Source organism: Triticum urartu, chromosome 1A, assembly GCF_056163025.1.
Source record: "Triticum urartu cultivar PI428250 chromosome 1A, HENAU_Tu73, whole genome shotgun sequence".
Classification (NCBI taxonomy): Eukaryota; Viridiplantae; Streptophyta; class Magnoliopsida; order Poales; family Poaceae; genus Triticum; species Triticum urartu.
The window spans coordinates 577362847-577376261 of NC_141873.1; the positions used below are offsets into that span (position 1 = coordinate 577362847).

Consider the following 13415-nt stretch of genomic DNA (forward strand, 5'->3'; position numbering starts at 1 on the left):
CTTCAACTCCAACCAAAACAACTTTGCCCAGGTGCACTCAAAGAAGGCATGTGTGCCATAGTTTCCTTCCTCTACTCCGCATGGTTCGCAGAACTCAATCCACTCAATGTATCTATCTCGTAGGATCGTCCGGCATGGAACATATTTGTGGATCACCCTCAACGAGAAGTTACAAGCTTTCGGTAGCACCGCTAGCTTGCAGAGCCATTATCCAGCATTTGTTCACCCTCTCCCCTGAAGCTCGAGGTCCTACCATTATCCACACTTCTTGCCATGCCTCCAACGTTCTGTACGCAGATCGTACGGTGAACTTTCCAAATTTCTTGAGATCCCAAGCCCACCTAACCTCACAAAAATTCTCAACTGGCATCTGCATATAGCATCCACATCAGGTGCAGCAAAATTCGCCTCAATCACCTCCATGATCAACAGTTCAAGTGCTCTGAGTTCATGTACAGCTTAAAATCTTCCCAAACTCTGATTGAAGCTCCATCGCCCACGTATGCGACGACTTCGTTTCTTCGCGGTTTGTCTGCAGTATGTGGAGGTGATAAGCCATGTCCTGGAGACCGTAGACCACATCCGGACGAAGACGTCTTGATCGACGTCTTGCGACGCAAAGAAATCATGGACATCGAGGCCTATAGCGATCCACGCGACACGGAAACCCACATAGACGGCAGCCACATCCTCAAGGTGGAGAGAGACCTATCACCTTTGATGATTCGGAGGAAACCTCTCACCGTGCTATGCCACCCAAGCCAAGCACATCCCTAATTCGACGTGTTAATAGTTCATGTTAGATGTATGGCCTCTCTGAATCAGGCTTGTCGATGGCAATTCTTCTTCTTTGGTGTGCACTAGAGGCTGGGGCGCCACCTAGTGGCGCCTCCTAAGGTGTGCCTGTGCGCACTTATCTTGTTTGTGCACATTCATGTTTGTGCACATTCACCTGTCTGCCTAAGTTTTAGTTTAGTTGGGGCGATGCCAGGTGAAAGGCGCCCCTTTCTATTTGTTGTTTGCAATTTATGCCCAACTGCAAAGAAGCAATGCTAGCCTGCTCTCAACATATTATTATAACAAAGCTTAATCGCCTCAGTCAAAAGTGTTAATTTGGTACAAGAAAAAAAGCGGACAGAAAAATCCTCGCCAAAGCCACGAAGATTAAAATACGGTGCTAGCTACTGGAAAAAATTGAGGTAAATGATATAGCTACAACAAGTAAAGATCTTCTAGAATAGCCTTCCGTAAGACTACTTGACTACTTGTAGACTTTCAATTAAGAATACTTGACTACTTGTTGACTGGTTTTTTTACTGTCAAATGTAGGAGACAGTAACATTTGCACCCTTTTGTAAAGGGTTACCTCCTTCAGGAGTTTTACAATAGTTCCACCAACTAGATCATTTTTGCAGTTTTGTCAATCCCAGCAATCTTCATAGCTAGTCAATTGATTACTCCCATGTGACCATCCATCCATAAGAGACAGACATGCAATTGGAAAGCTTTATGAAAAAGGTCAAACTCACAAAATTGAAAACACACTGCATTATCAGGAGATATATCATCTAACCAAGCAGCATTGGGGAAATCACCACCCCAAATATCATTTTTCCAACATCCTCCTCATACCCACTGCCCATGATGCTTACCTGTTTAGAGAAGAAGTCTCAAGTAATGCTTATCTGTTGTGGTACTAAACAAGAAGATGATAAAAAATAGGAAGAGATTGTAGGTTGTGGTACTAAACAAGAAGATGATAAAAAATAGGAAGAGATCGTAGGTTGGTACCCAATGCATCATTATAAAGCTTTACTAAACAACAGGAACAATTCCTAGGAACAATGTACAGAGCTAGGGACAATGAAAAAACCTCACGCACAAGAGTAAATTAAACATAAGCACAACACGCTTGAAATAGACATATACTAGTTTGTCAAAGTCGAAATATCTATTGTTTTCGTCCAATACTACCAACAAGCTAAGCTAGATGGGGCTGTATTGGAACACCATGAAGCATCAAATGTACAGTGTCAAGTAATACACACACATTGCCAGGTTCAACAACTAACCAAAAACACAGTAGTAATCAACACATACATCTTCTCTTACAAAACATGGTAAAGCAATTGACGGGACTTGAGAATTCAATCATCTCTGTACACGGGTGGGAAGAGTCAACTTGTGCCCAGACATGAAGGGTTGTTTAAGAATATCATTTTCATCACAACGTATCATACACACACACACATTAAGTGACAAACATTATCTTCCAGGAGAGTGCAGCAAGGCAAGGGAGCGAAGCCCGACGGACCTATTTGGAACAAGGATTGTGATGACCTCTGCAAGATCGACGCCGTCCGGCAGCTTCAGCTCCCTCATCACCTGCACAGTCAAACACATACTCGTTTGTGCAGATCCACTTGCCAGAATTGCAATATCTCATCCTTCTGACCTCCTCAGCCTCATATTTCCTGCTACCATGTGTACACCCAGAGAAGGCAAGTATGTCCATCTCATACCGCAAGTGGAGAACCACAAAAGGGTCCATTCCGACGAAGAATTTGAACCAGACGCCTGCCCAACTCTTCTATTTCAGGGGTAAATCCAAGTGCATGAAAACTGAAATGGCACCTCGGTTTCTGAATCTCCGTGGGTAGCCCATTATTTTCAAGCCGTGCACGTGTTTTATTCATATGAAGGACCATGTACTTCTTTATCATTGGTAAAATATGTTTTCCCATAAATTACTGCTTACAATATTTATTTGGGTACGCATATGATTTAGATACATCACGAGAAATGGAGAGATGCAAAGAAACCTGATTATGGTAATAGGATGTATCAGACCAACTGAAGGGTGAAAAGGAGCAAAGATATCCCTATTCAACTCTCCTTTTCAGCCTTGGAGGCAGCTCTTCCAGTATCAGGACCTCATCTCTCAATGATGCTATGAAGTAGTCTACATCAAATATATCTCGAAAATCACTGTAGGGAAAGGAAGAGAAAGGGGTAAGACAAAGGCAGTCCTTAACTGAAATGTTAAGAATTGCATTGACTGTAGAAAGAAATGCTAAACTGGGCAACCCAAAATGAAGTTTTATCCATGTACGGCACGATGATTGTGACATTCCAGTATCTTGCAACCGTCACCATGTCGCATACTGATTTAACAGTGAACCTTTCATGGTTCAGTTTTTTAGATCAAATGGCAGCACCGACTGCAACAGGGTTAGAATTAGTATTCAACTACACATGAAACACACACAAGTTAATCGAGATATTGATATGAACTGTTCACATCAAATACAGCATGGTTGCCTAAGCTCTAAGGCAGCCAGGTTGATGGCGCCCTTGCTGGCTACATCGATGGATCCGGAGGCCTGCTATGTATTTTGTGACTAAGAATCCTTCGTTTCCAGCATTCAACAACCCGAGAAAACTATCATCCATGTAGAACAAAGCTATACAAGCAACAATTCCTCCTCATGTTCATTGACAGAATGTATCTGTCTACAAGAAGGAATGCACATACTTCCTAGAAGGTGTACATATAAAAGGATTTTCAATAGAAAAATCTTTCACAAAACACACTCGATCCATGATAATTCAGGCCATGGCAGCTAATTTCCGATTTAAGAGTTAATTGTAAAATTTCTGAGTTTGAAGTGTTGAGGAAATTTTTTTAAAATAAAAATATAAAAGAAATTAGCACTGTATACATTGCAATTTCTTTGAATAAACGCTATTTCACACAACTCTTAAGAATGCTATTTAAACCCAATGCCTCATAGCAGACCCCAAAAGTAACAGTTCAGATAATGTACTAAACCAAAATATATTCAGATTCAAGTCTATGAAAATGAAGATTAAATTATACCTGCATGTTTATAGCTGGAAATTAGGTGACATTGGTCCAAATACATAACATTGCTGATTGGTCTGTAATTATCTATCAGAAGAGTTAGATTAGCTAATTTGAAGTAAGCATCCAAGACAATATCCTCTGGATAAACATGTGTTGCACTACTTTCTGTTGCAAGATAAGTAGGTTCTTGCACCTCCTTCACGCAAAATGTATTATGTGATTCTTTGGCATGTGAGTTAGATCACGGTAGAGTAGATAGAGATGCTGGGCACATAGCATATTCCACATATGCCAGTCTGAGAACTATGCAAGCCCTCTTGCATTCATCCAAGAAAACAAGTGCACATACTTATTTTTGCAATTTTGCAACAAATTGTTTTTATGAAAGGATAACCGGATACTGGGATTAGCACTATAACATTACGGCTATCATTCTACAAGTAATTTAATTTCCCTTGGGGTAATTGCATAGCTACGTAACAATTAGTGAAGCGCAATATCATGTATCTACGGGTGCTAGGCTATCCCATGCCCAACCACTCACAGTAATCCTCGCTCGAAAGCACTGAATCGAACAACCCAAACAAATCAACACATCTGGAGATCGACAGGGGGAGGAAGGGGGAGCAAGCGGTTGTACATACCCTGCCCTTGGGTAGGATGAGCTGCAGGCGGCGGGGGCAGTGATGACCTGGGCGACCTCGGCCAGCAGCAGGAACGACCTCCTCTGGGCGTGGCTGCTCCCCCTCCTCGCCTCCAAACGTAACTTGACCGGCTGCCCGGGCGGGCTAGCCCCCTTTTGCGGCGAGGCCGACGTCAGCGAGGGGACGTGGCTGCGCATGCCCATGGAGACGCCTCCCTGCGCGTGGAGCTCGTTAGGCGGCGCTGCTCAAAATACCGCCGGCACGACCATCTCCATCTCAAGCCTCCTGCGACTTCCTCAGACGGGAGCTCGCGGCGCCGCCAGCCTCGCGCTAGCACCACCATCGCCGGCTCTCAATTTGCGGCCATCGAAGGACGAGACCAGAGGGGAGAAGGCGAGGGATGGTGGGTGGAGGCGGCACACATGGCAAGGAGGAGACGAGTGTGGCGGAAGAGGCGGCGGCTGGTGGGAGGAGGCGACAAGAGAGAGAAGGGAATTGGAGAAGGAGGCGGAACACTAGCCGCCACTCGAGGAGAAGACGAGAAAGAGATTTTTTTTTCCGAAGATGAGGGAGAGGTGGGACATATTTATCTTGGGGAGGTGTTATCCTGGGGTAGTCTGCGACGGTAAAATCACCAACGTGGCATAGCTCAGATAGCTCCTTTGATGCACACCTTATTGTTTTGGATGTGCCCAGGGGTAGCTTTTGAACGTGAATCTAATAGCATTGATGAATAAATATTGTAAGCTGGTGGTGAATAAAATTTTCAGGAGGACGGGAGTTTAGTTTTTGCCTTGTTGTCTAATATAATTGGTCAGACTGTTATTGCTTTCTAATTTGAAGTGCCGCTTGGCTGATAGATGTTGTAATTTTGTTTTAGAAGCAAAATATAACTGATCGGGTTTGACCATTTGAGTATCAGGTTGCTAAAAGGGGAAGACCCTCACAAATCAGCATAATTTCAGAGGAAAAAAATAAGTTCGCTTTCTGTGTTTGTTTTATCACATCTGGCACTCCCTCTGTTCACAAATATGTTCCGTGTATTTCAATATGAACTACAATAATACGATGAACTTCACTGCACATAAAGGATGGCACCATATAATGAGAACAGATTCGGATTACAATATCCAGATAACATGTCGCTTCTTTACGGTAACGAGGACGACGAATCACTCAGCTTATAAGGCAAGCAGCAGTCCACACTTCTATTACTCCCTCCTATTCAAATTAATTGACGCACATTTGGTACAACTGTAGTACTCTCTCCGTAAAAAATTATAAGTGCGCTTAGATCACAAACGCTCTTATATTTCTTTACGGAGGGAGTACAAAGTTGTACCAAGTCTGCGCCAATTAATTCGGATCAGCGGGAGTAGTAGTTTTACACTCTACATTGGGGTGAATTTCTTGAAGGAGAACACCTTTTATTGGCCAAAGGTCTAGAAACTGAATTTTTCTTTAAGAGAAATGCACCCTGTTGAAACAAGTCAGGCTACAAGAAGGGCAGTTCCTTCACATTCAACCAGTAAGAAATTTACTCTGATAACACACAGTACATAGGCTTCAAACATTGGGCTAGATAAGATAACTAGCTACTAACTCCAAGGATATCAGCAAACATCTCTTTCCATCCATCCCAATCCAGATACATCCAAGTGGCAAGCATTGTAGGCAGTCCATATACCAGGCAATTATTGAATCTTTCTCTCCAACGACAGAAGCGCCTAGAGAGGAGATTACCAAAAAAAAAAAAAATACATCAATTTAGATAAAATAGGGAGAGCAGATAAATCTGTATATGTAATTTCGTGGATCATACCAGAGGGCATCACTGGGATTAGGCTCAATGTGTCCAAAAAGATGATGAATAAGCTCTCTATTATCTCGGAAGTACTTATTATGCGAGGGGAATCTACTATGAAGCTCAGCGAGCAAGTAGAAGAGGTCGTGCTTCTTGGTCTCAATTTCTGCTATTTGACGATGGCCCCATGCTCTCTTGGCGTCGAGGTCAAGCGCAGGTTTTGCATTCGGTTGCTGTCAACAGAAAATGAGGGTTATAGGCATCAAGCTATACTACTCCCTCTGACTTCAGAAAGAAGGCATGTCATATTGTCTGAAGCAGATTTGCAGGAAAATTTATCAACAACTACAATACTAAATACAAACGATATGAAAAAATATTTCATTGTGTCTGCCAATGTTTTTTTGGTTGATCTGTCATGTTTTTGGGGCTAATCACTGGGAGATTTGACCAATTAGCAAGGCAGTAAGCAATGGTTGTTAGATCCAGCATGGAGTGGGTAATTTGCAATTTTACTCACTAATAGAAAACAGGGCTTTGGTCCAGGCCGGGTCAGCCCATTAGTCCCGGTTCAGTCCAGAACCGGGACCAATGTGGACATTTGTCCCGGTTCGTGAGCCCAGGGGGGCGGCCGGGCCACGTGGGCCATTGGTCCCGGTTCATCTGGACCTTTTGGTCCCGTTTGGTGGGATGAACCGGGACCAATGGGCCTCGCTCCTGGCCCACCACCATTGGTCCCGGTTGGTGGCTTGAACCGGAACCAAAGGCTCCCCTTTAGTTCCGGATCATGTCACCAACCGGGACCAATGAGGTGCCTATATATACCCCTCGCTCGCGAGCAGAGCACCCCAGTGCTCTGTATTTCTCTGGCCGAGGGGGAGAGGGCTTGGTGGTGCTCTAGCTCACCTCCTATGCACACAAGGTGTTCGATGGAATGCCCGAGCCACACTACTTAAGCTTTCTCCTCTCCAAGCTCGACCTCCAAGCTCCATTTTCCATAATATTTGTCTAGGTTTAGCGGTCCGTCACGCCCCGTCCCCGTCTTCACCGCCGTCGATCACCCGCGCCGAGCTCATCGCCGGCACCATCGTGGTGAGCCTCTTATTTTATCTTCTTTCTGAAAGGAAAAATATTCTTACTTGTATGTTTACATAGATACTTGTATTATTTTCTTACTTTTATTATTGCATTTTATATAGTACGATGGTTTTGGTATCCGCCCCCGTCGGCCCTCGTCCTGTCTATGATTCGGATGTGGTATATATATTATCTTTATAACTATTGGTTCATTTATTGCTTATGAAAATTATGCCGACCAACGTGACATAGATTTTATTTATGTAGGATGTATGTGAATCGGAAATGCCAACCGACCCTATTGTCGAGAGGTTAAATTTAGTTGAAGAAGAAAACAATTTGTTGAAGGAAAAAATAAAAAAAATTGAGGATGAGAAGATGATATTGGAGTTGCATGTTGCGGATGTCGTCGATGATCACAAGATCAAGATGGATGCAATGCGCTTGAAGATTAGAAAGATTAGAAAATATGCCATTCATACCGAGGCTTGGTATCATTATGCCGTTGGATCAATTGTTACCTTGGTTACGATTATGATCGCATTTGTTTTCGCATTGAAATGTTTTACATAGTTTCAATGTATGGTTTAATTAATTAGATGCTCTGGAGAGCTATATGTTGTTAGATGAGAACTATGTATGCACTTTGGTTTTAATGTGATGATGAACTTCTATTAATTTGGACACTTAATTATATATAATGCACGCAAATGTACCGGCAATGAATGTACGGTGACAGACACACCCGCGAGTACATTAAGGGCGTGCATGAGTTTCTCGATGCGGCTGAGGCAAACAAGCAGAATGGTTTTATGTGTTGTCCATGCACTGAATGTGGGAATACGAGGTCTTACTCTAACCGGAAAATCCTTCACTCCCACCTGCTTTACAAGGGTTTCATGCCACACTATAATATTTGGACGAGGCACGGAGAAATAGGGGTTATGATAGAAGACGGCGAAGAAGAAGAGTACGATGACAACTATGTGCCCCCTGAATACGGTGATGCTGCAACGGGGGGAGCTGGTGAAGATCAAGAGGAACCAGACGATGTGCCCAATGATGCTGCAACGGGTGAAGCTGCTGAAGATCAAGAGGAACCAGACGATGTGCCCGATGATGATGATCTCCGCCGGGTCATTGTCGATGCAAGGACGCAATGCAAAAGTCAAAAGGAGAAGCTGAAGTTCGATGACATGTTAGAGGATCACAAAAAAGGGTTGTACCCCAATTGCGAAGATGGAAACACAAAGCTCGGTACCGTACTGGAATTGCTGCAGTGGAAGGCAGAGAATGCTGTGGCTGACAAAGGATTTGAGAAGCTACTGAAAATATTGAAAAAGAAGCTTCCAAAGGATAACGAATTTCCCGACAGTACATACGCAGCAAAGAAGGTCGTATGCCCTCTAGGATTGGAGGTGGAGAAGATACATGCATGCCCTAATGACTGCATCCTCTACCGCGGTGCATACAAGGATTTGAACGCATGCCCGGTATGCGGTGCATTGCGGTATAAGATCAGACGAGATGACCCTGGTGATGTTGACGGCGAGCCCCCCAGGAAGAGGGTTCCTGCGAAGGTGATGTGGTATGCTCCTATAATACCATGGTTGAAACGTCTGTTCAGAAACTAAGAGCATGCCAAGTTGATGCGATGGCACAGTGAGAACCGAAAGAAAGATGGGAAGTTGAGAGCACCCGCTGACGGGTCGCAGTGGAGAAAAATCGAGAGAAAGTACTGGGATGAGTTTGCAAAGGACCCAAGGAATGTATGGTTTGCTTTAAGCGCGGATGGCATTAATCCTTTCGGGGAGCAGAGCAGCAATCACAGCACCTGGCCCGTGACTCTATGTATGTATAACCGTCCTCCTTGGATGTGCATGAAGCGGAAGTTCATTATGATGCCAGTTCTCATCCAAGGCCCTAAGCAACCCGGCAACGAAATTGATGTGTACCTAAGGCCATTAGTTGAAGAACTTTTACAGCTGTGGAATGGAAACGGCGTACGTACGTGGGATGAGTGATGAAGACATGTACCTAGGGTAGGGACACGGACCTGACCGAAGAGTCCTACTCTAGGACACCCCTGGGAGGAGTCACCTTTCAATCGACTTGAAGGCATCCCACTCGACGGATTCAAGACACTCGACCAGGAAGCCATCACTCGACCATGAAGCCAACCACTCGACCGCCAGGAGATCAATAGTCACTCCGCAGGCAAACGGTTAGCTGTTAAGTAGTCTTTATGGTCATTATGGCACTTTATTAGGGGCGCTACCAGTAACGCCCGACCTTAAATGTACCGTAAACCCTGCATTACTGAGGGCAGGAGGGAGCCGGCGAACTCTATATAAGCCACCCCCCTCCTCAGTATGGAGGGTTCGCACCCCTGTAATCCATACACGCATAATCCAGTCGACCGCCTCCGGACTCCGAGACGTAGGGCTATTACTTCCTCCGAGAAGGGCCTGAACTCGTAAACCTCGCGTGTAACAACTTCCCAATAGCTAGGATCTAGCCTCTCCATACTCATCCCCCTACATCACTGTCAGAGTTAGAACCACGACAGTTGGCGCCCACCGTGGGGCATGGCGTCTATCGAGCCATGATGTGGATGGTTATTTCTTCAATCACGGTGCGCTTCTGCGCCGTTGGCTCGTCATCTTCGATCTCGTCTGCAAACGCCGTCGCCGCTCTCTCGCGCATGGCCGGCGCACATGCGGACGAGTGGGCGAGGAGATCGGACCCGTCTGGCCATTGGAGCGGTGAAGTGCTACATCATGCTCGCCGGCCCTGCGCCGCACTTGTCGGCCCATCGCCGTGCTCGCCCGCCTTGCGGTGCGCTCTGTGGCCCTGCGCCACACGTGCCGCTAGGCGGCGCGATCGCTGGCCCTTGCCTACATCGCCGGTAGCACATGCTGCCCTGCCACCTGCGTCTCCTACTTTCCTTCGTCTGCGTCGTCTACATCGGAGAGTACGTACCCCACAATCCCTATTACATAACGTGAGCCTCATAATTCTCTATGCGGTGGGTTGGCCGTTTCGTTGAGGTGATCGCCTCATTAAGCGGCCAGTTAGGTATGGATTTCCTCCAACGCAAGTTACTCCATGGAGTGAGTGCCTAATTACGGCGGCCAATTAATGGTCATCGCATGGTGCTCCACCTCCTTTTTTCTTCCGCACAGGGCGCTCTCTCTCTTTCGATATACACAGTCTCTTTGCGTGCTCCTCGCCGGCGTTGGCTGGCAAGACTCCGCAATCCACTCCGGCGCCTGAGGCCGTGGTTCGGGACGATGGTGAACCCACTCGGGCTTCCGTGACTTTCACTGTTCCTCTGACGAGTGTGCGGCCTTCAGCGTCGACTGCGGACCCGTCTTCGCTTTTCGCTGCATACCCCGTCCCTGAGGACCAAGCGGCTGCTGCGAAGGAGGCTGTACGCCAGGCTAGAGTCATGATGGAACAGGTGAGAGTGGCTCGGGAGGCTTGCCAGGCGGCTTATGACGCAAGCTCGGCTCTTCAGAGCAATGTCCAGGTCAGTCGACTTCAACACTTGGTCTGTTTTGATATGTCCTTTCAAGAATCTCTTTTCCGAAGATCTTTAAGTTTGTACACCCAGTGGGTGTGTTTGCTAGTTTTTGGACGAGTGGGGGCACGCTAAGTGCACCCACTGGGTGTAGTCCCCGAGACTACGGTCGACTGCTGGCAGTCGGCTGTAGTCTTTAAATTGAGTCGTAGTTGAGTTTCTTCGCTCTGTCTGATCGGGCCATGTCGAATGGAACGGTATCCCGTCGACGTCTTTCTCTCTTAGCTGCTCGGAAGCAACTTGTCTTTGACTCGACTTCAGGGGTCGGTCGGGTGGTCTTTGACTCGACTTCAGGAATGCCGAGTGGAAGTGTAACAGTTAAACTCTGCTGAGCTGGGGGCTCGAGTATCTTGATCTGAGGTCTCTGGGATCTTTTAGGCTTTATTTGAACTTGATTTGTCGTTGAATCTCTTTGTGGATGACCCGTCGAGTGGGAATTGATCTTAACTCGAAATAACTTTGTGTCTGTGGTGCAGCTCCGAAGGAGAAGGTGGCAGTTAACTCGCGGATTGGGTCGAGTCTTGTACTTAGGCGAGCACTGGGCTGCAGCTAAGCCCCCGAGTGGGAGGATCGCTCTCCATTCGGTAGGATTTTTTCAAACTTAGGCGAGTGCCGGACTGCAGCTAAGTCTCTAAAGGAGAGAACTTAGGCGAGTGCTGGACTGCAGCTAAGCTCCCGAGTGGGAGGATCGCTCTCCACATGGTAGGATTTTTTCAAACTTAGGCGAGTGCCGGACTGCAGCTAAGTCTCTAAACGAGAGAACTTAGGCGAGTGTTGGACTGCAGCTAAGCCCCCGAGTGGGAGGATCGCTCTCCACTTGGTAGGATTTTTTCAAACTTAGGCGAGCGCCGGACTGCAGCTAAGTCTCTAAATGAGAGAACTTAGGCGAGTGCTGGACTGCAGCTAAGCCCCTGAGTGGGAGGATCGCTCTCCACTCGGTAGGATTTTTTCAAACTTAGGCGAGCGCCGGACTGCAGCTAAGTCTCTAAATGAGAGAACTTAGGGGAGTGCTGGACTGCAGCTAAGCCCCCGAGTGGGAGGATCGCTCTCCACTCGGTAGGATTTTTTCAAACTTAGGCGAGCGCCGGACTGCAGCTAAGTCTCTAAATGAGAGAACTTAGGCGAGTGCTGGACTGCAGCTAAGCCCCCGAGTGGGAGGATCGCTCTCCACTCGGTAGGATTTTTTCAAACTTAGGCGAGCGCCAGACTGCAGCTAAGTCTCTAAATGAGAGAACTTAGGCGAGTGCTGGACTGCAGCTAAGCCCCCGAGTGGGAGGAAAGCTCTCCACTCGGTAGGATTTTTTCAAACTTAGGCGAGCGCCGGACTGCAGCTAAGTCTCTAAATGAGAGAACTTAGGCGAGTGCTGGACTGCAGCTAAGCCCCCGAGTGGGAGGATCGCTCTCCACTCGGTAGGATTTATTCAAACTTAGGCGAGCGCCGGACTGCAGCTAAGTCTCTAAATGAGAGAACTTAGGCGAGTGCTGGACTGCAGCTAAGCCCCCGAGTGGGAGGATCGCTCTCCACTCGGTAGGATTTTTTCAAACTTAGGCGAGTGCCGGACTGCAGCTAAGTCTCTAAATGAGAGAACTTAGGCGAGTGCTGGACTGCAGCTAAGCCCCCGAGTGGGAGGATCGCTCTCCACTCGGTAGGATTTTTCAAACTTAGGCGAGACGGATTCGCAGCTAAGTCACCCACTGGGGGATTTCGTATGTAAACAAAAGTGACAACAATTAATGGAACACTCTTGCCTTTGATAAAAACGAATTGCAGGAATTTTTCTTATTACATCTCATCCAAGGGAGAGCTCAAGTGTAAAAGGGGCGGAGTAGTTCCGCATTCCAAGCTCGAGGCTCGTCGATCTGGCGATCAACATTGAAGAGGTGATACGCTCCATTGTGGAGGACTCTGGTGATGATGAAGGGACCTTCCCAAGTGGGAGCAAGCTTGTGTGGTTTCTGTTGATCCACTCGGAGGACCAAATCTCCTTCTTGGAAGGCTCGACTCTTCACATTCCGGGCGTGGAATCGATGCAAGTCTTGCTGATAAATGGTCGATCTGATCATGGCCATCTCCCTCTCTTCTTCGAGGAGGTCGACTGCGTCTTGTCGGGCCTGTTCTGCTTCATCTTCGGTGTAAAGCTCGACTCGGGGCGCATTGTGAAGAAGATCACTTGGCAGAACCGCTTCGGCTCCATAAACCAGAAAGAATGGAGTTCTTCCAGTCAACCGGTTAGGGGTGGTCCTCAATCCCCACAGAACTGACGGAAGCTCGTCGACCCAAGCACCTGCCGCGTGCTTGAGATCACGCATCAGCCGAGGCTTCAGTCCTTTGAGAATCAGACCATTTGCTCTTTCAGCTTGCCCATTCGACTGAGGATGCGCGACTGACGCGTAGTCGACTCGTGTGCCTTGAGAGGCGCAAAAAGCTCTGAACTGGTC

The 13415-nt window shown here is 46.9% G+C and overlaps 1 protein-coding gene across 1 annotated transcript in view; it reads right to left on the reverse strand.

The window, feature by feature from the left end:
- Positions 1–6103: 6103 nt before the first annotated feature.
- Positions 6104–13415, reverse strand: part of LOC147992970 (uncharacterized) — a 71825-nt gene continuing 64513 nt past the window's right edge. Inside the window, exons 2-3 of the mRNA XM_087542018.1 lie at positions 6335–6549; positions 6104–6239 (exon numbers count right to left, since the gene is read on the reverse strand). Of these exons, the coding sequence (XP_087398144.1) occupies positions 6104–6239; positions 6335–6549 (351 nt within the window). The remainder of the gene's footprint in view (positions 6240–6334; positions 6550–13415) is intronic.